The sequence below is a fragment of the Wyeomyia smithii genome, chromosome 3, assembly GCF_029784165.1.
Source record: "Wyeomyia smithii strain HCP4-BCI-WySm-NY-G18 chromosome 3, ASM2978416v1, whole genome shotgun sequence".
Classification (NCBI taxonomy): Eukaryota; Metazoa; Arthropoda; class Insecta; order Diptera; family Culicidae; genus Wyeomyia; species Wyeomyia smithii.
In genome coordinates this window covers 166,878,690-166,904,634 of record NC_073696.1, presented here as the reverse complement: position 1 = coordinate 166,904,634, position 25,945 = coordinate 166,878,690, and the positions used below count along the sequence as shown (strand labels likewise).

At 38.9% G+C, this 25,945-nt stretch overlaps 2 protein-coding genes across 3 annotated transcripts in view; one reads left to right on the top strand and one right to left on the bottom strand.

Moving 5' to 3' along the window:
* The window catches only part of LOC129732036 (innexin inx7), a 75,637-nt gene extending 70,987 nt beyond the window's left edge, over positions 1–4,650 (top strand). For both annotated transcript variants that reach the window (XM_055692495.1, XM_055692494.1), the window contains one exon: positions 4,239–4,650. In XM_055692495.1, coding sequence (XP_055548470.1) covers positions 4,239–4,494 — 256 coding nt within the window. In that variant the 3' untranslated portion in view covers positions 4,495–4,650. The remainder of the gene's footprint in view (positions 1–4,238) is intronic.
* Positions 4,651–22,671: 18,021 nt separating this feature from the next.
* Positions 22,672–23,172, bottom strand: LOC129728818 (uncharacterized protein K02A2.6-like). The gene has a single exon (XM_055687286.1). The coding sequence runs from the start codon at positions 23,170–23,172 to the stop codon at positions 22,672–22,674; it is 501 nt and encodes a 166-aa protein (XP_055543261.1).
* Between the last annotated feature and the right edge of the window lie 2,773 nt (positions 23,173–25,945).

The window sequence follows — 25,945 nt, the reverse complement described above, 5'->3', positions numbered from 1 at the left end:
CAGCATAAAGCATTGCTGGTCTAAAAATTTGTTTGTAAATCAAAAGTTTGTTCTTTAAACAAAGTTTAGAATTCCTGTTAATGAGAGGATATAAACATCTCGTATATTTGATGCACTTTGCTTGTATACTCTCAATGTGCTCTCTGAAAATAAGTTTTTTATCATAAATAAGTCCCAAGTACTTAACCTTGTCAGACCAACGTAAAATAACCCCATTCATCTTGACAACGTGATTATTGTTTGGCTTGAGGAAAGAAGCCCTAGGCTAATGCGGAAAAATTATCATTTGAGTTTTAGAAGCATTGGGAGAGATTTTCCACTTTTGCAAGTAGGAAGAAAAAATATCTAAACTTTTCTGCAATCGACTGCATATGACACGAAGACTTTTTCCTTTTACGGAAATGCTTGTGTCATCGCAGAACAATGACTTTGTGCATCCTGGAGGCAGATCAGGAAGATCTGAAGTGAATATATTGTACAGGACTGGACCCAAGACTGAACTTTGAGGCACACCTGCTCTGACAGGGAATCTATCAGATTTTGAATTCTGATAGACAACCTGCAGAGTTCGATCAGTAAGATAATTTTTTGAAATTTTGATTAGGAAAAATGGAAAATTAAAAGTTTGCAATTTCGCAATCAAACCTTTATGCCAAACACTGTCGAATGCTTTTTCTATGTCTAAAAGAGCAGCTCCAGTGGAATAACCTTCAGATTTGTTAGCTCGTATCATATTAGTAACTCTGAGCAATTGATGAGTAGTGGAATGCCCATGGCGAAATCCAAACTGTTCATCTGCAAAAATTGAATTTTCGTTAATGTGTGACATCATTCTGTTAAGAATAATTCTCTCAAACAGTTTACCTATTGAAGAAAGCAAACTGATTGGTCGATAACTTGAAACTTCATCCGGTTTTAGAATTGGAGTAATTTTTGCATTTTTCCATAATTTGGGAAAATATGCAATTTTGAAGCAGCAATTGAAAATTTTCACTAAAAATTCCATTGTGCTTTCAGGGAGATGTTTGATTAATATATGAAAGATTCCATTGTCACCAGGTGCTTTCATATTTTTGAAATTTTTAATAATTGATTTTACTTCATTCAAGTTAGTTTCAATTATTTTTGCAGGTAAAAAATTCTGGGAAGAAATTAAATTAAATTGACGTGTGACTTCATTTTCAATTGGACTGAACACTCTCAAACTGCTGAGCAAGTCTTTGAGCCTTTTGTTCATTGGATACAAGAAATCGTTCACCATCTTTTAAAACTGGAATAGGCTTTGAAGGTTTCTTAAGAATCTTCGACAGCTTCCAAAAAGGTTTTGAATATGGTTTCAATTTTTCAACTTTAGTCTCAAAATTTTGATTTCTCAGAAGAGTAAATCTATGTTTAATCTCTTTCTGTAAATCTTTATAAATAGTTTTAAAAACAGGGTCACGAGTACGTTGATATTGACGTCTGCGGACATTTTTCAAACGAATTAGAAGTTGAAGATTTTCGTCAATTATCGGTGAATCAAATTTCACTTGAGCCTTTGGAACAGAATAATTCCTGGCATCAACAATTGCACATTTTAATGCTTCCAAAGCGGAATCAATATTCACTTCGTTTTGCAAATCAAGCTCATTATTGAAATTTCTCTCAATATGAGTTTTGTATCTTTCCCAATTAGCCTTGTTATAATTAAAAACAGAGCTCATAGCGTTTAAAACTGATTCATGTGATAAAGAAAAAGTTATTGGAAGATGGTCAGAATTAAAGTCAGCATGTGTGATCAAATCACTACATACATGACTTTGATCTGTTAGCACCAAATCAATTGCTGAAGGGTTTCTTACAGAAGAAAAGCATGTAGGACTATTCGGAGATAAAATAGAATAGTATCCTGAAGAACAATCATTGAATAAAATTTTGCCATTGGAGTTACTTTGAGAATTATTCCATGATCGATGTTTAGCGTTAAAATCGCCGATTATGAAAAATTTTGAACGATTTCTGGTGAGTTTTTCTAAATCACCTTTAAAATAATTTTTGTACTCGCGCGTGCATTGAAATGGTAAATATGCTGCAGCAATAAATAAAATCCCAAGTTCAGTTTGAACTTCAATTCCCAAAGTTTCAATAACTTTCGTCTCAAGATGGGGAAGAGCACGATGTTTAATTCGGCAATGAATAACAATTGCAACTCCACCGCCGGAACCCTGAATCCTATCATATCTATGAACCACGTAATTGGGATCATATTTTAATTTTATGTTAGGTTTCAAAAATGTTTCAGTAATAATTGCAATATCCACATTATTTACTGTTAAAAAATTAAAAAGCTCATTCTCATTGGCCTTCAATGAGCGAGCATTCCAATTTAATATTTTAATTGTTTTATTTAAAATCATTGCTAAATTTTGAATTAGAAACAATTTTAATAGTAAAATTTGTGCCTATTTGAATGGCTTCAAACATTTATTTTGCCTGCAACATGGCGAAATTCGACATATAGTTGCCGTTACAATTCGCACAGCGAAAATTTTTACTCTCTTTCACAGGACATGTGTCCTTTTCGTGAGAAAAGTCTCCACAAATGAGGCATTTTTGGTCCATGTTACAAAACTTTGAACCATGGCCATAACGTTGGCAAACACGGCATTGGGTGATATGCTTTTCACCTCCGCCAAACTTTCGATATAATTCCCATTTTACACGCACGTTAAATAAAGCATGTGCTTTTTCAAAAAATTTTAAGTTATTAACCTCACTACGGTTAGAATGAATTAAATAGTTTACAAGGGAAATTCCAGTTCGCTGACTGTTTTCGCCTCGTGATTTTTGTTTCATCAGAATTACTTGGGTAGGGGCTGTACCAAGTTATTCTGTCAAAGTAATTTTGATCTCATCAACGGTATGATCGTTGGTGAGACCTTTCAATACGACCTTGAACGGCTTGGCGCTCGTCGTATCATATGTAAAAAATTTATACATCTTTTCAGTTAAATACTGAATAAGACGATTCCAATCTTTCAATGTTTGGGCCAGTAAACGGCATTCGCTTCTTCGGCCAATTTGATAAGTAACTTTGACGTCGGAGAGAAACGTAGAAAGTTCTCTTTTAAAAATATTAAATTCAGAAGCAATAAATACCACAATAGGTGGAACTTTCTCCTCTTTTACAGAAATTTCACTATGAATAGTTTTATTTTCGAACATTTCAATTTCGCCGGCTTCTTGCTCAGGCAGAATATCATATAAATTTTCACTGCATAAGCTAGTTTCAGAAAGAGATGCCTCTCTTTTCCTCCCCGTAGCGATGCGTGGTTTCTTTTTTCGTCCTGCCATTTCAGGTGATACGAAAAAAGTTCAAAAATAATATCAAATTGCAAGTATTGAGAAAGAAAGAAATAGGTAGTCTTGAGAAAGAGTGATGTAAGTTAACTTCCAGGTAATCTTTAAAAGACACACTGACAAAACACAAACTTTGAAGCTATAGGCAGTCATAGACCAGTCCACAAGCAACCGGAAATACGTCTGATCTGTCGGGCAGCTCAAGACGCACTGTGGCATTGTGCTTTATTTTTCGATATGCTAAAGATAAATAATGATTTCTGTACTGAAAAATATCATTTACAGCTAGTTTGGAAACGAAAATAACGATATTTCAGGTTAAAATTTGTTTATTTTGGTTCACGAGCTGCTAGTCGCTAAATTTGCTCTTATTTGATCGTCGTTAGACCGATTTCAATTCGGTTTGTTGCAAAAGCTCAAAAACTAGCTATGAAATTGAAATCTTTGTTGTTTTGTCTGCGAATTCATCAATGTTTCTTTAATGGGATGGAATGATCATTGTTAAAAATTACATTTTTTGAGATTTTATCAAACTTTACTCACTTCTCCAAACTCAGCGTAATTAACCCTCAACTAAGTTTAAGTAAATGCAATACTTTTTTTGTTATTTGGAAACTTGTTTGATCAAATTTGATCGAGTTTTGACTAAGTTAAAAGAATTTTTCGAAAATATGAAAAATTACACCGGGCATGCAAGGGTTAACTTGGACAGGCATGTGAATCATGCAAAAGTTGCGTTTAAGGACACGTTAACATTGCGTAGTGTTGTAAGAGCAATATCTTTGATTAAAATTTTTTATCACGAATTTTCAGGTGATCAATTTCACCCCACTGATCAATTTCACCCCATTCCATGGTACACAGTTTAAGGCTGGGTTAATTGTACTGTTTTATTGCAGGTCAACGCGATTCAACGAAATAGTGTTTTCGTTTGCTTGCCCTGGAAATCTTTCTAAAAGCGATATCGGTATTTTGACACGACAATATAAATTTTCCGATTGGCTGTTTCTTTACTACCTGGCTAGAAATATGGATGCTCACTTATTCAAGTCACTGTTTAGATGTATCATGACCCCAATTGTCGACGTTGAAGCTACATTAACATCCAAACTTATCGAAGACTCGCAGTATAACGAAAATGCCAGAGAGAATTGAATGTTTATTTTAAAATATGTAACCAGTGTAGAATAAAGTATAGAATTAATGAATCGTTTGGAACAGCATTTTGCGATTATTCCCCATCATGTAATTTCCCGTATATTAAACATTTGTTTGATAATTTATATAAAGAAAAATATGCGAAATTAACAATATATCTATTTCGTATTACCCTCCGTCGCTAGCTAAAGACAAAACACTGGAGAGCCATTCGTGAACACGCGAGCCGGGGGTTTTTAACTTCGGCACATGAGGCAACCGAGGGCTCGCAGTTTCGGGGAACACACAAGAATTGGTCGCCAGAACGAGATCGACAATGGTATAATGTTGGAAAGCTTGACGGTAGTCATCGCATACAACCACCTGCAATATTTTTACCTTTCTCCTAGAAAGGTATAGCAATCACTTGCAAAACCGAAAGTATAAAAGTGCTCCAAAGAGGCCGAATGGCATATATCACTCGACTCAGCTCGACGAATTGAGCATTTTCTGTATGTGTGTGTGTATGTGCAGATTTTTATTCTCACCCACTTTTCTCAGAGATGGCTGGACCGATTTTCATTAAATTAATAACAAATGAAAGGTCTTGTTGTCCCATAAGACCCTATTTAATTTTATTGTAATCGGATTTTTAGTTTAGAGGTTATGTATCAAAATGTAAAAATCATGAAACATCATTATCTCGAAAACTACACAACCGATTTGAACAAAATTGGAAACGAACGGGCTAAACGAACTGAACGGGCTACCTGAAATACCCTTAAGTTTTGAATTGTATAAAGATTGAACCTGTGGTTCAAAAGTTAGAAAAAGAAACGTGTTCTGAAGGCTGTTATATCTCACTCATGTTTCTCAGAGACGACTGGACCGATTTTCATAAAATCAGTGTCAAATAAAAGGTCTAGTTGCCCTATAAGACCCTATTGATTTGTTTTGCAATGGGACTATTACTTTGCCTGTTATGTTTAAAAATGTGAAATCCAGATATAAGTTTTAAATTAGTTTATTTGACACGGCACGATACATTTTCTGTTTTACTGAGCCAAGTACAATTCGTTTTAATTCTACGTTAGCAGGGAAAAGAGGGAGGCCTTTTCTTTATTCTCGCGGCCGACTACGAGCTAGTGGGGATTTAAGGTGAGAGGAGGGGAGATACAATTTTGACTTAAAACTATTTTGGAACTTTGTTTTTCAACTGGTAGAGCAATTGTATTCCTGTTTGTTGTGGGTTCAAAATATTTGTGTAAGCATAGTTGCGGGCTCTTCGTTTCCGTGTCTTCAGCATAGCATATTTGTATCCTTAATCTGACAAATAGACAAAGAAAATTTTAAATTTTAATGTCAGCGTTTTTCAGAAAGCAGTATAACTGTGTCATGTACTGGAGATCACCGCTTCCCAGAATGTCTCTAACGGGTACGTTCGGTTGTTTTCCTCGGGCCCGAAGGGAATCTATAAGCTCGGACCTAACACCACAGTATTCGGTACACGACCAAACAACATGCTCGATGTCATGGTAGCCATCGCCACAAACGCAGTGATTACTGTCTACAAGCCCTATACGAAAGAGATGCGTGTTTAACGTGTAGTGATTGGACATAAGTCTAGACATCACGCGAATGAAGTCCCGACCTACATCCAACCCCTTGAACCATGCTTTCGTCGATACCTTAGGAAAAATGGAATGTAGCCACCGTCCCAGTTCATCTGAGTTCCATGATGATTGCCAACTGTTGAGTGTTCTCTGACGCAAAATGCTATAAAATTCATCATAAGCAATTGGTCTTTCATAAATATCGCCATCAATAGCACCCACCTTAGCTAAAGAGTCAGCCTTTTCGTTACCCGGAATCGAGCAATGAGAAGGGACCCACGCTAAGGTAACCCGGTAATTTTTATCTGTTAAAGCACTTAAAAACCACCGTATTTTCCCCAGGAAATACGGGGTGTGCTTCACAGGCTTCATCGATCGCAGAGCCTCAATGGCACTGAGACTGTCTGTGAAGATGAAGTAGTGGTCTATGGGCAGGGTTTCGATGATTCCAAGAGAGTACTGAATAGCAGCAAGTTCTGCGACGTACACGGAAGCAGGAGCATCGAGTTTGTAGGAGGCGGTAAAATTTTCGTGGAAAACACCGAAGCCAGTGGACTCATCTAGATTAGATCCGTCAGTGTAAAACCTTTTATCATAACTAACATGTTTGAACTTATTCGAAAAAATCTTAGGGATCTCTTGGGGTCGCAATTGATCCGGGATACCAGAAATGTCTTGTTTCATGGTGGTGTCGAAAAATATAGCATTATTAGAAGTATCTAAAAGTGCGACATTGGAGGAATCGTATGAAGAAGGATTAATATCTTGAGCCATATAGTCAAAATATAAAGTCATAAATCTGGATTGAAATTGAAGGTCGACCAACCTCTCGAAATTTTCAATTACTAATGGGTTCCTAACTGTGCATCGAATTAGCAACCGGTAAGAGAGATTCCAAAAACGATGTTTCAACGGAAGAATACCCGCTAACACTTCAAGACTCATCGTATGGGTCGACTGCATGCAACCCAAGGCAATACGCAAACAACGATATTGTATTCTCTCTAATTTTATAATGTGCGTGTTCGCGGCGGAGCGGAAGCAGAAACAGCCGTACTCAAGAACTGACAATATCGTTGTTTGGTAAAGCCTTAGAAGGTCTCCTGGGTGGGCTCCCCACCAGGTTCCGGTAATCGTACGAAGAAAATTAATCCTCTGTTGGCATTTTCGTGTCAGATACCTAATATGACAAGCCCAGGTGCATTTAGAGTCGAACCAGACCCCGAGATATTTAGCGACTAAAACCTGAGAGATCGTTTTACCCGTTAGTAGGAGCTGCAGCTGAGCTGGGTTATGCTTCCTAGAAAAAACGACCAACTCAGTTTTCTCCGGAGAGAATTCGATACCCAGCTTAAGAGCCCATTCAGACAAATTGTCTAAGGTATCTTGCAATGGTCCTTGCAGATCGCTAGCCTCGCTACCAGTAATGGATACAACGCTATCGTCTGCAAGTTGCCTTAGCGTGCATGAATTTGCAAGACATTCATCGATGTCATTGACGTAAATATTATATAAGAGAGGACTTAAACATGAGCCCTGGGGAAGGCCCATGTAACTAATTCGGGAAGTTGTCGAATCGCCATGTGAGAAATACATATGCTTTTCTGACAACAGATTGAGCAAAAAGTTATTCAAATTTAGTGAAAGTCCCTGCGAATGAAGTTTCGCGCTTAAAACTTCTACAGAGACAGAGTCAAAAGCCCCCTTAATATCCAAGAACGCAGAAGCCATTTGCTCTTTTCGAGCAAATGCGAGTTGAATTTCAGTAGAAAGCAACGCTAGGCAATCGTTCGTCCCTTTGCCCCGGCGAAAGCCAAATTGAGTATCTGAAAGTAAACCGTTTGTTTCGACCCATTTGTCTAACCGTAAGAGGATCATTTTCTCCATTAATTTCCGGAGGCAAGAGAGCATTGCAATCGGCCTATATGAATTGTGATCAGAGGCAGGTTTCCCGGGTTTCCGAATAGCAATGACTTTTACCTCCCTCCAGTCATGCGGAACAATATTTAGCTCAAGAAACTTGTTGAACAAGTCCAACAAGCGTCTTTTTGCAGAGTCGGGTAGATTCTTCAACAGGTTGAATTTTATTCTATCTAACCCTGGAGCCTTATTGTTGCACGACAGGAGAGCCATTGAAAATTCCAACATCGAAAATGGAGGCTCTTCCGTAGTTACTATAAACGCGTCGCGAAAGGTTTTCTGTTCCGGTACAGAGTCCGGACAGACCTTTTTGGCAAAATCGAGTATCCAGCGATCTGAATACTCCTCACTCTCATTCGAAACGTCACGGTTCCGCATGCGCCTGGCGGTATCCCAAAGAGTGCTCATCGCTGTTTCCCTCGACAACGCGTTTACGAACCGCCGCCAGTACCCGCGTTTTTTCGCCTTTACTAAGCTCTTCATCTGCCTGCCCAGTGCCTCGTACTTTCGTAGTAGGTTGACAGTGCCGTACTCCCGGTAGTCCTTATACGCCGCGGACCTTCGCGCGTACAGCTCAGAGCACTCTTTGTCCCACCATTTGTTGGGAGGGCGTTGTCTAATCGTTACCCCGGGTATCGGTTTCGTCTGAGCTTGCGTCGCGGCGTCGATTATCAAGCCAGCTAAGAACGCGTATTCTTCCTCCGGAGGAAGTTCCTCGTGAGTCTCGATAGATTCCGCTATAATAGACTCATAACGCTTCCAATCAATATTACGTGTAAGGTCGTAGGAAATATTGATTGGGTTCGGGGGAGTTGAACCATTAGCAATTGATATAACGATTGGAAGATGATCACTACCGTGGGGATCGTTGATTACTTTCCACTGGCAATCTAACGCTAGTGATGTCGAGCAGAGGGATAGGTCAAGCACGCTTTCACGTGCCGGAGGATTAGGTACGCGTGTCGCTTCCCCAGTATTCAAAACTGTCATATTGAAGTCGTCGATCAAGTTACAGATTAAAGAAGATCGGTTGTCGTCGTACAGCGACCCCCATAGCGAACAGTGAGAGTTAAAATCTCCCAAAATCAAAAAAGGTGCGGGAAGCAATTCTGCTATATCAAGGAGTTGCTTCTGTTCAATCCGCGCGGATGGGGGAATATATAACGAAACAAGGCAAAGGTCTTTTCCATTCATATTCGTTTGAATGGCAACAACTTCAATATTCGAGATCGAGGGGAGGTCAATTCTGAAAAAAGAATAGCACTTTTTGATCCCTAAAAGTACCCCTCCACCGTGTGAGTCTCGATCTCGACGAATGATGTTAAAATCGTGGAAATTAAGTTGGTCATTTGAATTGAGAAAAGTTTCACAAAGCGCGAACGCATCACAATTGTATGTGTTTATCAAATGTGAAAATAAATCAAATTTGTTGTTTGAGGTTTTAGTCACCGTATAATTTTATTCCCTTTGGATGGTTGATCTTTCTCGGTGAAATATACACACTATGTTTGCTTTAACATGACGTTTCGGCGTACTGTTATTCAGCCATCGTCAGATCTAAAATTTTATTTCTCCATTAGTTACACAACACGTACTACACAAATTTTTATTTTCAACTTACATGACAAAACAACATTCTTCTCCCACCAGTGTGGTTTGCTTACTGACCTTTTTTATTATTATTATTATTTTTTTTTTTTTTTTTTATTTATTACTCATATACCTTCCCTGTGTTGGTAACTTTTAATTTTCTGTTACGGTATGAGATATTGCTCGGATCTTACTCACTAAACCATTGTAGGCTGAGTCCATCCCCCCACATTCGCGTTGCATATTAACCGTTCTCTCGTCACCCACCCGCCGTATGTGAAACGCCTCCGCAATGGTTCTGCTCTCCTGATTCTCGATGCGTTCCAAAATTTTCGTGTTGTCAAAATCAAAATTGTGACCATGATCCAGGTGATGCTGTACTAATCCTGTTTTTGCTTCTTTTTTCCGTATGTCATTTTTGTGTTCATTTATTCTTGTTTCCAACATACGCCCTGTTTGTCCAACATAAACCTTGCCATCATCTGTGCCACACGGAACCTCATATACGACATTTTTTGTTTTCATTTTTGGAATCGGGTCCTTAAGGCGGCTAAATACCGTGTCTTTTATCTTGCCACCCGGTTTATGCGCTAATGTTATTCCCTGCTTATTTAAAATTTTTGACAATTTTTCGCTTAGCCCTGGAATGTAAGGAGCGGAGATAAATCTTTTTTCTTGATTGCTGTTTTTGTCTGTCTGAAGGGAGTTGTAGTGCTTATGTGTTCTTTTTTTAATTATTTTTCGTATAAACCATTCCGGGTACCGATTGCACAGAAGAATTTCCCTCGCTGCTGTTATTGTGCACGGTCTTTGATTTGCATCTGTGAGCTTTATTGCTCGATCAACTAACGCGATCGCTGTGTTGCACTTGTGTGCAAACGGACTTTCTGAATAAAAATCTAAGTATCGTCCATTTTCCTGTTTCGGTGCCCAAATCTTTGTTACTTTTCCCTCTCTTCTGTAAACCATCATGTCTAGAAATTTTGATCAAGGAAAGGAACGGGATGCATCTAGAAAAAGAAATTTCGAACAAATATGGCTGCTACGGTAGAGAAATGCTTCGGAGATACCAAAAAACATCCATCAAACTAGCGAAAGCTAGTAACCGTCTAAAATTTTTACTGAACTGTAGAAAATGCAGAATAATACCGGCTTGCCTTAACTACCGGATACATGTAAATTTAGAAAACGAGGAGTCCCACCGTGAAATGCAAAAAGTTCTGCTAAAACAAAAAATCAGAATTATCAGCATACTAATAGCAGACACCAAAAGGACAGCAGCGAGAACAAAAAAGGAGAAGATCGAATGGAGAAACAAGCTGAGCTGGGTGCTAGAACGAGAAGATTTTAACCGAATATTAATATTAGTGAAAAACAAAACTACAAATGTGTTCGTCACCACAAGAGAGAAGGAAATACGGAAAAGTGAAAAGCTGAAGCGGGAGAGAATAAAAGAGATGAGTTTTGAACCGAGTTGGGTGGAGAATACAACCAACACACCGATACCGGAGTTCCTGGAACGTACACTGATGCTAGGACCTAACTACAACGTACCGAATCGTGGAAAATTTCCATACATTGAAACGTTGTCAGAAATCGAAAAAGTGATAAAACATCAAAAAAATGTGGAAGAAATCCGAGCAGATGTAACCAATGCGATGTCCAACTTTCTAAATTTCAATAATCAACCACGCCATCATCAACAAGACTGGATTGCCAAGGACGTCGGGAGAAGCAGGAAGTTCTTGAAGGAAAACCCAGATTTATTGATCATCAAAGCCGACAAGGGAAACAAAACGGTAGTGTTGTCATCGAAGGAATATGAGGAAAAAATGGAGGAAATGTTGAGGGACGACAATACCTACGAGAAGATTCGCTACGATCCGACGGCAAGGGTGTCGCGAAAAATCAAAACAATTTTGGACAACTGGAGGGAAAAAAAAATACATCGACGCTGGCACTCATCGAAGGCTAAACGTGTCAAACTGTAACCCACCGCGCATATATGGGCTGCCAAAAATCCACAAACCAGGTAGGCCCTTGAGACCGGTGGTTTCGACCATTGGGTCCACCACATACAAATTGGCGCAATATTTATCAAACATCCTAGGGAAAATCGTGGGGAAAACAGAAGCACACATAATTAACAGCTTCACATTCGCCAACGAAATATCAGGAGTGCAGACGGACGAAGATGAGGTTTTGTTCTCGTTGGACGTGACGTCACTATACACAAATGTACCGGTGGACTACGCAATAGAATGTGTTGAACAGCGATGGAACGAGATAGAGGACCACACACCAATAGACAAAGGCAGCTTCATAGCGGCGATCAAATTGGTATTGGGATCTACGTTCTTCGTGTACAGAAGTGTCTTCTATAGGCAGAATTTCGGCGTTCCGATTGGCTCGCCGTTATCTCCAGTAGTTGCAGATCTAGTGATGGAAAGATTAGAGCAGGATAGCATAAATAAACTAAAAGAGAAGGGAATATATATGAAAATATATCGTAGATATGTGGATGATTGCTTCTGTATAGCCAATAAGCAACACATTGACGTCATCTTGTCCACTTTTAATGCTTATCATGAAAAATTAATGTTCACGATTGAGAGGGAGGAGAATCAAAAGCTTAGATTTCTAGACATGATGGTTTACAGAAGAGAGGGAAAAGTAACAAAGATTTGGGCACCGAAACAGGAAAATGGACGATACTTAGATTTTTATTCAGAAAGTCCGTTTGCACACAAGTGCAACACAGCGATCGCGTTAGTTGATCGAGCAATAAAGCTCACAGATGCAAATCAAAGACCGTGCACAATAACAGCAGCGAGGGAAATTCTTCTGTGCAATCGGTACCCGGAATGGTTTATACGAAAAATAATTAAAAAAAGAACACATAAGCACTACAACTCCCTTCAGACAGACAAAAACAGCAATCAAGAAAAAAGATTTATCTCCGCTCCTTACATTCCAGGGCTAAGCGAAAAATTGTCAAAAATTTTAAATAAGCAGGGAATAACATTAGCGCATAAACCGGGTGGCAAGATAAAAGACACGGTATTTAGCCGCCTTAAGGACCCGATTCCAAAAATGAAAACAAAAAATGTCGTATATGAGGTTCCGTGTGGCACAGATGATGGCAAGGTTTATGTTGGACAAACAGGGCGTATGTTGGAAACAAGAATAAATGAACACAAAAATGACATACGGAAAAAAGAAGCAAAAACAGGATTAGTACAGCATCACCTGGATCATGGTCACAATTTTGATTTTGACAACACGAAAATTTTGGAACGCATCGAGAATCAGGAGAGCAGAACCATTGCGGAGGCGTTTCACATACGGCGGGTGGGTGACGAGAGAACGGTTAATATGCAACGCGAATGTGGGGGGATGGACTCAGCCTACAATGGTTTAGTGAGTAAGATCCGAGCAATATCTCATACCGTAACAGAAAATTAAAAGTTACCAACACAGGGAAGGTATATGAGTAATAAATAAAAAAAAAAAAAAAAATAATAATAATAATAATAAAAAAGGTCAGTAAGCAAACCACACTGGTGGGAGAAGAATGTTGTTTTGTCATGTAAGTTGAAAATAAAAATTTGTGTAGTACGTGTTGTGTAACTAATGGAGAAATAAAATTTTAGATCTAACGATGGCTGAATAACAGTACGCCGAAACGTCATGTTAAAGCAAACATAGTGTGTATATTTCACCGAGAAAGATCAACCATCCAAAGGGAATAAATCAAATTTGGGGATGATACTTCTGCAGTTCCACTGTAACACAGTGACAAAATTCCTAACCTCTTTCAACGAATTAGTCATCGAAAGATACGATAGCTGAAATGAGGGGCCAAGTTGCTGTGAGTTGCTTCAAAAAGGTTTTCACTGTTGGGAGAAGGGCAAGAAGAATGTTTTGAAGGGGATCTGGTATGTTGAATGTTTTAAATATCCAGTCCACAATATCAGAGAATTTTATGAACCCTGTTTCTTTTATGTCTTCTGATCGAGAAATGGGTGCCCGAGGGGTTTTTGGTGCCCCAGGAAGCGGTGGGTACTCCTGGTTTGATTTGAAATTAAAACCGGGGGGTACTTGCTTCGGTTTTTCTTCACCGCTTCCTTTTTGTGTTGTCTTATTGGTCATTCCGCTAGGGGTTATCTTACGACCTTTACGAGAAAGATTAGGAGAGTTGAGCATTCTCCTCTTCCTAGATCCCTCTGGCAAGGCATAGGAACACCCTTCGACGGGATCGTCAGATGTACCCTCATCGGTTGGCAAAAAGGAAAAGATGTTTCCTGTCGAGGGTGGCTCAGCCCTCTTAAGCATTTCTGCAAAAGAGCGCTTTGATCGTTCCTTAAGGGAACGCTTAATTTTTTCCTCGCGCTGTTTGTACGCGGGACATGCCGGAAGGTCATGCCGAGTTCCCTCGCAATAAAGACACTTTTCAGTATCCCCACTGCAAGCGTTCTCAGCATGATTGCCTCCGCACTTGCTACAGCGTGCCTTGTTGCAGCAGTAAATGGCTGTGTGACCTAACTGCTTACAGTTTTGGCAATGCATGACCCGCGGTACGAACAGGCGTACAGGTAGACGAACCCTGTCCAAGCGGACGTAGTTCGGCAGCGCGGATCCGGCGAATGTTACTCGGAAGGCATCCGAAGGGAGGAATTTCTTCTTCCCTTCTTCGATGGATACTGAATGCAATTGCTTGCAATCCAGTATCTTTACACTTTGCATCAAGGGGTTTTTAAAGCAGCCAACTCCATGACGCAAAATGTCATCGACAGTGAGATTCCCCTCGGTAACCACACCGTCGATTTCTACATCCTTGGCAGGGATGTACACGCGATACTCTCTCGTGAAGAGCTCGTAGCCAGCAATTTCGTTTGCTTGCTTCAAGCTACTCACGACAACTCGCAGTTTGTTCGGCCTCACCTTCGTAATCTCGGTTACGGCCGAAAAATGTTTTGCCAGGTCTTTGCCAATTTGGATAATATTCAATGGCTTCTTTATGGGCCGGAAAAAAACAACGTAGGGACCGCCAGCGGCATCTGGGTAAGCTTTTACCCGTACTTCCGGTACTCTTGGTACAGGACTTGGCAAAGGGGAGGGCACAGGGGAAGGTAGGGGTGTGCTGATGGGAGAAATTTCAATTGCTTCCCCGTTTGTTTCCACCTCCAGGAAAAGTTGCACCTGCATGTCGTCCATTTTGCGGGAGCGTTACGCTCTACCGCACACAAACGATAAATATTCGAATATGGGGGGGGGTTCAAGTAGTTGATGTTAAATTTTAAAAACAATTTTTCAATCTACAATGGATCAAATAAAAAAAAAGACAGTAATACTAATACTAATAACAATAGTAATAATAATAATAATAATAATAATTATAGTAATAGTATTAATAATAACAATAATAATATCAATAATAATATTAATAATAATATTATAACATAGTAATAATATTGATAATAATAGTAAAAATTCTAAAGGTAATACTTCACCGAACGTCTAAGTCACGACCTCACGGCTGATAGTAGGATTAATCGAGCGTCTCCGCAGAACAAACAATGACGATCCAGCTTTGTGTTGAGACACAGTGGCCGTGTCCTACACGCGACCTTGTAGATGCCACTTGTAGTTGACTTCCACTCGCTCGATCGTATGATGGTCCGTGCTGCTAGCGGGGTAACAGCGGTGCGGGAGAATTATTCTTGCTGATATATCAGCTGCGTATCGAATCACTGGCGAGGTAGCCTGCCCCTACCAGTGTGCAGATGTTTCTGCCGATATATAACAGTCTATTGTTATTGCGCAGCACGAGAACTAATCGACAAAAAAACACCCGTACGATAACTCGTGTATTGTTATTTTGCGAACTCAAACGGAGATAAACAATTTGCGTCTAATCGAGACGAAAGCAAAACAACGAATGGGACAAATCCAGATATGAAAAGGAACATATTCCGAAGACTACTTGAACTCACTCACTTTTCTCAGAGATGGCTGACCCGATTCCCACAGAATTAGTATCAATGAAAAAGTCTAGCTGCCTCATAACACCCTATTGAATTTTACTGTAATCGTACTGTAACTTCCTCTGTAATGTACCGAAACGTGAAAATCACGAAACTTCATTATCTCAGAAACTACACAACCGATTTGATCAATATTATTATCAGATGAGCGGGCTAGTTAAGGGTAAACTGATGAATTATGATTGAACACTTGGTTTCGAAGTTTAGCTGCCCTATACGTTCCCATTTTATTTGATTATAATCGAACTTAAGCAACCGTTATGTATTAAATTGTTATTAAAACAAAGAAAGTCTATTATCTCAAAGATTACATGACTTATTTGAACATAACTAGTGCCATACGAACGAGTCATCTCTCAAACTTACAAAAAACAAACTTCATAACAATTTGATATATGGCTCAAAAGTTATGGAAAGAAAAAAAAAATTCAAAGAGTATTTGAAACTATACCTGCTTTGATAGATATATGTGGCCTCAACATAATTTGAATATGGTATCATACTATTTGAACTTTCCAAATTCATTGATTCCTTGCGATGTGTTTAAAGTCTGCAAATGCACGACGAATCGGCAGGGATGGTATTCTACGCGATTTTTCGGGACTCGTAAGTAATCTACGTAGAAAACGGTATTCTACGTTTTCTACTGTAGAAAACCTCTCGCAAGTAGAAAACTCTCAAACACTCGAAAACTCACAGTATGAGTCAAAAAAAGCGATTCGCTGCGCTGATTAGGTGTATTTAAGTAACGGGAGAACTAATATAACAAAAAAAAACCTAAATTAATTCCTCAAACGATGAGACCCAGCCTCTCTCATTCGAACTTATTATTTGTTCAAATAGATTTACACCAACACTTAAAAAATACACTTTGATAATTTCTGCTGGATTAGTTATTATCTTGTTTTTGTTCACACACCTATACCGAACATTTAAAATATAACATTCACACACATATGAACATACATTAACACATATACATGCAAATAACATTAAATCCTTTCAAATATATGATGCGATTTTGTTTTTGATCGAGGTATAATCGATTTGTACTCATATACTGCGTATAAATATTTAAATTGTTTATGTCAACTTTAGTTAGTAGATTTCAAATAATTTATAATTAAATGTTCTTCCTTATACATTAATTTGAATTCTTTAACACAGTTGATATTACTAATCGTTTCTGAGGGGCATCCGATGAATGGGCAAATACCAATCAATATGGGTTCTTGAAACCTGGATTATACCCAGTGGCCAGAATCCGACCTCAAACCCAATTTTTAATCCAGATGACCAATACGATTTGGGGTAGCAGTATGATACCCTGAGGCCAGAAATCATCTTCAGACGCCATTTTAAATTACTAGACAGTAGCTTCCGGTTTCTGGAAACCAGTCTAAAATGGAAAAACATTACGCAATGTGAGTTTTCCAGTACCCGGGGTGATGCTCAGAGGCCAGGAATCAGTTCAATACTTCATTTTGAAATCTGAATTTGCGACCTCCGGTTTCTGGAAAACATCCTTCTGTTGCCAGTTATAATCTAATAAAGGTATATCCACTCTTTGGATTTTAGAATATTGATGTTGTATTTGAAGGAATAATTGGAGCATAGTATTTGAAATTTGACGTAATATTTGTACTAATTAAATAGTTTTTCTATCATATCATGTCCTAATTTCGAACTTTGATCAAAGCAGCTAGTTTTAAACAGCCTTTGGGTTTTGTTTCTTTGTAATTTCGAGGAACAACCTGTACGTTTGACACATGTTTTCTTTAAATAAGTCGTGTAATCTTTGAGAGAATAGACATTCAATATTTTTTTCAATTTAACACATAATAGTTAAAATAAAAGTACGATTACACTGGTCAACACAAGTGTGACCCCGAAGGTCAAACTAAAAAAAATTAAAAATTATAGCTTTTCCTGTGAATCTTTTTCCTTCTAGGGCAACTACGTGAGCTTTAGAGCAGCATTTTTTTCGATTTTGTCATCCAGTGTCATAATCAAATGTAATGGGTACCAATACAGCAACTGAACCTTCAATTTAAAACTAAGATTGTTGAAATCAGTCATGCCATCTTTGGCAAAACGAGTGAATTTAAAAAAGTTTTCTGAACACGTTTCTTTTCATAACCTTCGAACTACATGTTCAATCACCATAAAATTCGTTATTTAGGGGTTCTGAAGATAGTCCGTTCATTTGATACTTATTTTGTTCAAATCGGTTGTGTAGTTTCTGAGATAATGAAGTTTCATAACTTTTACATTTTGATACATAACAGACAAAGTTACAGTCCGATTATAATAAAATTCAATAGGGTCTTATCAGGCAACTAGACCTTTCTATTGCAACATATTTTGTGAAAATCGGTCCATCCATCTTTGAGAAAAGTGGGTGAGTTCAAGCAGTCTTAGAAACCTGTTTCTTGTCATAGCCTGATTCGCCATTATTATACATAACGGACAAAATTAAAGTCCAATACTAATAAAATTCAATAGGGTCTCATGGGCAACTAGACCTTCCATATGACACTAATTTTGTGAAAATCGGTTCAGCCATCTCTGAAGCAGTGAGTGAGTTTAAACAGTCTTTGAAACACAGTTCTTTACATAAATTTTGAACCACATGTCCGATCCTTATAAAATTATTTCACAAATGGTTCAAAAAACAAGCCCGTTCTTTTGATACCAATTTTGTTCAAATCGGTTGTGTAGTTTCTGAGATAATGAGGTTTTGTGATTTTCACATTTTGATACATAACCTCGAAACTAAAAATTCGATTGCAATAAAGTGTTTTTCCGGACCAAGGTTGTTAATCGATAACCTATCGAAAACGCCGATAACGATACCGTCTGTTATCGTTATCGACGATGACGCTTACGTCTTCAGACATTATCGTCATTGTCAAAGACGATAGCTGCTGGACGGTATCGAAACAATAACGTTTGTTTTTCAACAACCACTGCAAGAGTAATTTTTGTATCATTAGATATATGATTTAGATGTATTTTAAATGCAAATATGAAAATGCCACATACCTTGCTATTCATATTTGTGCTGCAAAAATGCAAAAAGCGCCTCCAAAGTTAAAACAATCAAAACTCCAACATTTTTTGCCTGGTGAGAAGCGAAACATAAACAAATAAGGAAAAATTTCTTCCTGTTGCCTAGTGATGCTTCGTCTCCAACCCTCCGAAGTAAAAAAAACGCTTCTTCACCCCGTGCCTGCTTTTTGATCAAGTCAGTACACCAATCGCTACCACAGCAGACAAAACTGGCATAAGACGTTAGTGAGCTGATAACGTCTAGTGACTATCGTCCTCGCCGATAACGTTAATGTTTGAAGGCGTTATCGTCATCGTCAATAACGATACCATACGTTATCGGTAACGGCGATGACGATTATCGACGATATTCTATCGTATTAACAACCTTGTTCCGGACTATTTTGTGATTATGGCGAAACAAGTAATGATAAAGAAACTCAAAAAAGCAAACAGAGTTTTCACTCAATAATTTCAATCGTAATTCACATATTTTTTGTCATCCAAAAATGCTAATTAAAGCAAAATCGCATAATGGACGTCACATACAAAATCATTGCAACAAGCGCATACCAAATCAGTGCAACAGGCGCATCTAAGGCCTGATTTCTACAGCACTAAACGCTCACTCTGGGCTACTCAGCGACTGAGTTGAATTTTAATCATATTTTTCAGTTGTTCGAAGACGTCAAAAAATTGAGTAGAATTAAAATGATCATGGCGGCAAATTTCCTCAAAACTGGGTAACTGGTACTTGTGTGTTGTTTTTGTATTTTTTTTTTTGCAATTAAAAGCAAACAGCAAACCGTCTGAAAAAAGGAAGAAATAGAAATGTTTGAAGTTAGTTGTTATCGGTAGGTAATTCATAATTTGAAATAATTGACTGCAACTAATGCCAATTTTTCTTTTTCACCAGGACTCGTTGGTCGGATATACGGCGAATCGATTCAGAGATCTCCCGTGCCCCGGCGAAGAAAGGTAAATTTCTTGAAATAAGCCTTTTTTTAAATAAAATTCATTAAAAAGGCAAAATATAATAATATTGGGTCAATAATGATAATTTTTCCGAAATTCCCTCATTGAAGCTTAAAGTACTCATTTAACATTAACATTCGGTGGTACTCAAAAATGAGTAAAACAACTTCTACTCAATTTTGAGTACATACGGTTTTAGCGAAACTGATTAGGTTTTGACTCAGTTTTGGGTTATCCAGAGTGAGCGTGTATGCTATCGCTGTCAAATCTCATATATTTAGAGCATACCCAATATCTCAATGGTTGACGGTTCCCCAGGCATATTTAAAAAAAGCCTACCAATAATTCCATGCAATCTTAACCCGTAAAGACCCGGGACGAAACTTGTTTTTTGAAAATGCTTGTTCTCAGCACTGGAACGGCCGATTTGGGAAAACTTGGAATTTTATTCAAGGGTAATAGTTGCACTATGTTTTGGTAAAGATGCCACCCCTCTGGACCCCTCCCCGTTTTCATGAGACGCAATTATGTCTGTGTTTTTTTCTAATTTTTCAAATAGGTTGAGCAAACACTGGGAATTTTCATACGTATCAATTGCTCCATGTATCAAATCATGTCAGGTAGATGAAATATAGTATGTAAGAGTGAATTTTGGAGTTTCTAAATTATTCCAATACAAAATCACAATACTACGTATTTTCATAAAAAATCAAATAAAAAAATCGTTCTTCAAATTTTAAGCTATACATTTCTAAAGTGAAGTCTCCTGAATCAATAAGCGATGAAATATTTATTTTAGCATGCAAATATTTTGAGAAAAACGAGTTTAAATTCACTAAAGTACGTAATTTCATGGAAACCTGATTTTCTCAGTCTCCCACAGTAGGTTTCAACTTGGCTCTTCAATTTTCAAGCTCTATATTTTTAGAGTAACGTCTTCTGAATCCAAAGATGCTGAAAGATTTATTCTATCATGCACATAATTAGAGAAAAACGAGTTTGAATCCACTAAAGTACGAGCTCTTATGAAAACTTGATTTTCTCCAAACCTGTGCATGCTAGAATAAATCTTTCAGCATCTTTGGATTCAGAAGACGTTACTCTAAAAATATATAGCTTGAAAATTGAAGAGCCAAGTTGAAACCTTCTGTGGGAGACTGACAAAATCAGGTTTCCATGAAAATACGTACTTTGGTGAATTTAAATTGGTTTTTCTCAAAATATTTGCATGTTAAAATAAACTTTTCATCGCGGATGGATTCAGGAGACCTTACTGCAAAAATGTAAAGCTTAAAACTTGAAGAACGGTTTTGTTGTTTGAATTTTTATGAAAATACGTAGTTTTTTGATTTTGTACTGAAATAATTTGGAAACTCCAAAATTCACTCTTACATACCATATTTCATCTACCTGACATGATTTGATACATGGAGCAATTGATACGTATGAAAATTCCCAGCGTTTGCTCAATCTGTTTGAAAAATTAGAAAAAAAACAGACATATTTGCGTCTCACGAAAACGGGGAGGGGTCCAGAGGGGTGGCATCTTTACCAAAACTTAGAGCAACTATTCCCCTTGAATAAGATTCCAAGTTTTCCCAAATCGGCCGTTCCAGTACTGAGAACGAGCATTTTCACAAAACAAGCTCCGTCCCGGGTCTTTACGGGTTAAAAAGACAATAGAAAACCAAAATGCTCCATACAGATCTTTGAATAGGTAGTTAAACGAGCTGTACTGATGATTTTATTTTACTAGCTAAATGAATTTAGTCCAATATGACAATACTAGTTGCATCCCGCGGGCGGTATAGAGGAAATCCAAATTCATTTCATATTGATATTAGAGTTCCGTCATTAGTATTTGTATTTTTCAATTGAAATTTTTTTTGAATTAGCATTTGTAAGAAAATATTACTTTCCATAACCTTACTTGTTATTGAACAACGCTATGCAAACATTCATTGCTGAGGCTATAAAATATGTGACATTTTTGCCGCTTTGTGATCGGTGAGTGAGCCAACTTCAACAAGACAAATAGATATAGAAGGTATAGTGTAGACTCGAGGGCGGTCGGGGAGAAGAATAAAATCCGTCTATATCGGTTGCTCTCTAAAACACTTCTGCCTTTATTCTTCGTACTCTCGCTACCGTCAATATATGCAGACACCTGAGCCGTCAAGCATTATGAATATGCTAGAGCACTATACTACATTACTTTTGTCTTTTCTTTTTTTTTTTTTTATTTTATTTTATTTTAATTTACTGATACTGGAAGAGATCCTATAGCATCCACTATTACTAGCTTAAATTTTATGCAAGTAATCTTTCAAATATGGTGGTTGCCGTGTTGTCCTCTTTATCTTTGGTGCAGCATCAGATGTATCGACCTCATTACTGGAACGTGGTGGTTTTGTTGATGATGACAGCACCGACGACGATGAATCCAATGGTGATGATGCCGAAGACGATGAGGCCAGTGATGATAATACCGTTGATGATAATGACGATGTAGATTCCAAATCGGCTTCAGCAGTATTGATTCGCTGTAGATGAGACACATGCCTCCGATATTTAGCGCCAGATTCTTCGGAAGCAACCAATACATCCCCGCCTCTCCTTTTAATCACCTTAAACACTTCGGGATCAAAGTTTGGTGTTAGCTTGTTTGTTTCAGACATCTTTTTCAACTAAACCTTATCTCCTTCAGATATCGGATTTGGTTTGGCATTGCGTCTTTCGTCGGCATATAACCTTCCTTTCTCCTTCCTCTCTTTATCTCTATTCGCCACTTCCTCATCAATCTCTCTAGGTTGGCTGATGGAAGGCACTTTATAACGGATATTATGACCAAAAAGCATCTCCGAAGGAGTCTTACCTGTTGTTGAGTGTGGAGAAGACCGATACATCAACAGATATTTATTTAACTCCGATTCCCAGTCTGCATTGGTCGCCTGGCAAATGGAAAGTCTTTTCAAAATGGAACGATTTTGTCGTTCCACCTAACCGTTTTGTTGTGGCCAGTAAGGAATGGTATTGATCAACTGGATGTTGTTCGTGTCACAATATACTCGAAATTCTTCACAGGCAAATTGTGGACCGTTATCTGCAGTGATAGAAATCGGCAGACCAAATCGAGCGAAAATTGTAGTCAACCTCTTAATGGTCTCTCTCGAATCAATTTTCTTAAGTATCTCAACCTCGATATAGCGGCTAAAATAATCGACAACCACAAACAAGAAGTGTCCAGTTGGAAGTGGTCCGAGATAATCGATAGCCAAGTGTTGCCAAGGCTCTGTAGGCAATTCTCTACGCTTCATCGGTTCCGGGACAGCAGGTGCTGCTACTAGCATGCATCCACGGCAATCCTTAACGTACTTTTCAACCTGAGTATCGATTTTTGGCCACCATACCTTCGCACGCAAACGTTGCTTCATGACCGTCGTACCCGGGTGACCCTCATGTGCTAAGTCAAGTGTTCGCAGTCTTAGGCTTTGAGGCATAACTATTCGAGTTCCACGCAACAAGATTTTTCCAGCGAAGCATAGTTCGGTTTCGAACAATTTGAAAGGAGCGGCCTCTTCATTCCATGAACCATTCTGTAACGTTGTCCTGACAGATATGATCGAACCACAGACAGACGTCCAAGCGAGAACAACATCGATCGAAAATTCTGTGTAAATGTTCAAAGAGAATTGCGTTATAAATCACTTGTACACTAGTTCCTTAGGTGACCTTATCGCTACAATACATTTTTTTTCGCTGGTGTACGAGGCTGGCGTCACTGGTAGCGCTATCTGGTTACGAATTGCTACTACAAAAAACTTTACACAAGTTTAGAACTCAGCTTGGACGTCTGTCTGCGATCGAACTATCCGCTTCAGACTGACTTTCAATCAGGGAAATTTTCAACGCAACTGGGGCAGCATTCGAAGCTACCCAATTCACATAATATTCCGCATATTCCTCAAAAGCTCTGCCGTTTCCCTCAGATGCCACTGCAAGTCGAGACAGTGGATCAGCGATATTGGATTTTCCTGGTCGATATATGACTGTCATCTTGTATGCCTGCAAACGGACCACCCACCTTCCGATCCTGGCACATGGCTTCGAACGTGCACTAAAAATTGTTTCGAGTGGTTTATGATCGGTGATCAACTCAAATGAGCGACCATACAAGTAAAAGTGAAACCGCTCTACCGCCCACACCAAAGCTTAAGCTTCCTTCTCTTTTTGAGCGTACCGCTTTTCAACCTCTGTTAGACTGCGACTTGCATATGAAATAATACGAAGACCTCGATCGTTAATTTGGATAAGGACAGCCCCGAGACCAACCGGGCTGGCATCAGCTATAAGTTGGGTACGATCCTCAACGTCAAAATATCCTAGAGTTGTAGGATTAATTATATAACTCTTCAGATTATCGAACGCTTCCTGATGTTCATGGTTCCAAACGAACTTGCTTTGTTGTTTGGTTAGCTGCCGTAGTGGATCGGTAAGGGTTGCCAAGTTTGGAATAAACTTCCCCACGTAGTTTACTAAACCCAAAAAGCTTCGAGTTTCTTCTTTGGAGCGAGGTTCCCGAAAATTTTGAATGGATTCCAATTTATCTGAGTTGGGTCGAATTCCATTAGCAGACAAAATGTGTCCCAAAAATTTCAACTCGGTCACACCATACACGCATTTGGAATCGTTCAGTTTCACATTCATTACGTGCAGCTTATGACGAACCTTTTCCAAACGTTCATCGTGTTCCTGTTGATCGGATCCATAAACTATCACGTCGTCGATAAAGTAGACGCAGCCTTCACATCCACTCAAGACCTGTTCCATAATTTTCTGAAACAGTTCAGGAGCGCAATTGATGCCAAACATCGACGGGTGTACCTGTACAACCCTCTGCGTGTGATAAACGTCGTTATTTCTCTTGATCTCGATTTAAAATTTTTTATCATATTAACCCACCTGATGAAACGCGTTTTCTACATCGAGCCTTGAGAAAACTTTTGCTTTGGCGAGATCAGGTAAGAAGTCCTCAATCGTTGGCAAAGGATGATTTTCTCTTCTGACGGCTTCGTTTGCTCGACGCATATCAACGCATATGCGCACGTCATCGCCTTTGGGCACAACAACAACTGGAGACACCCATTTAGATGGTTCATCCACTTTCTCGATACCTCCTTGGCGCAGTAGCTCATCCAGTTTATTATCTACTAATTTCTCCAGTGCAACCGGGATGCGGCGATATGGCTGAACTACCGGCGCAACATCTGCCTTTACCGGGATATCAACGACAATGCCCTTGATAGTACTCAACGAACCGGCCTTGTTCTCCACGTCAATCTCGTTCACTGCGATGTCGATCTTCAAAATCCCCATTGCCGTTGAAGTGTCCCGACCAATCAATACTTTTCCGGTTCCCTTCACAACATAAAACTCGGCCGATGCACTTCGATCGCTCAGCTTAATGATTGCCGTTAATGTACCAAGAACTGATAATTGATGTCCGCCATAAACCTTGAAAATTTTGGATACCTCCCGTGTTTGACTACTAACGACCACATTGTTCGATTTCATCAGCTTCCACACAGACTCGCTCAGCGAATTGTGCTTCGAGCCCGAGTCAATGACCACTGGAACCGAAACACCTCCTATTTCGCATTGAACTTCGCCATCGCTGTCGGTGGTCGTCAAATGAAACACGTATTCCGTCTCTGCTACAACGATCTGGTTAACTGTAGATTCTCGATTTCGGGTACCTTCATTACTATTATCAACCGTCGATGAAACGTCTCGCTTGGAAGTACGTGGCTCCGGGTGCTTTCGCTTTCGACATTTCTTCGCGAAATGGTAATGGTAAATTGTAATTTTCCTCATGCCGGGCACTTCTCCTCTCGAGCTAAATGTCCAAAATATCCGCAGCGGTGACATTCCCCTCGCACCGAATCAGTCAACCGAGCTCTCTTGCCGTCACCGAAAGTCGGTTTAACATCAATCTTATTCACCTCACTGATCTGCGGATTCGGAATTTCGCCTCTGGCGAAAGATTTTTCTTGTACAGCCACTGTCTCGAAAACTTTTGCCACTCTTAAAACTTCCTGGAGATCCGCATCACCTCGTTTGAGCAAGTCCCTGCGTAGCACCGCTGATTGGCAACTTTCGATTATCTGATCTTTAACGTTCTCTTCGACCTTATTTCCAAAGCCACACCCTTCAGCCTGAATACGCAAACGAACTGTAAATGAATCAACACTCTCATCAATTTTCTGCTTCATC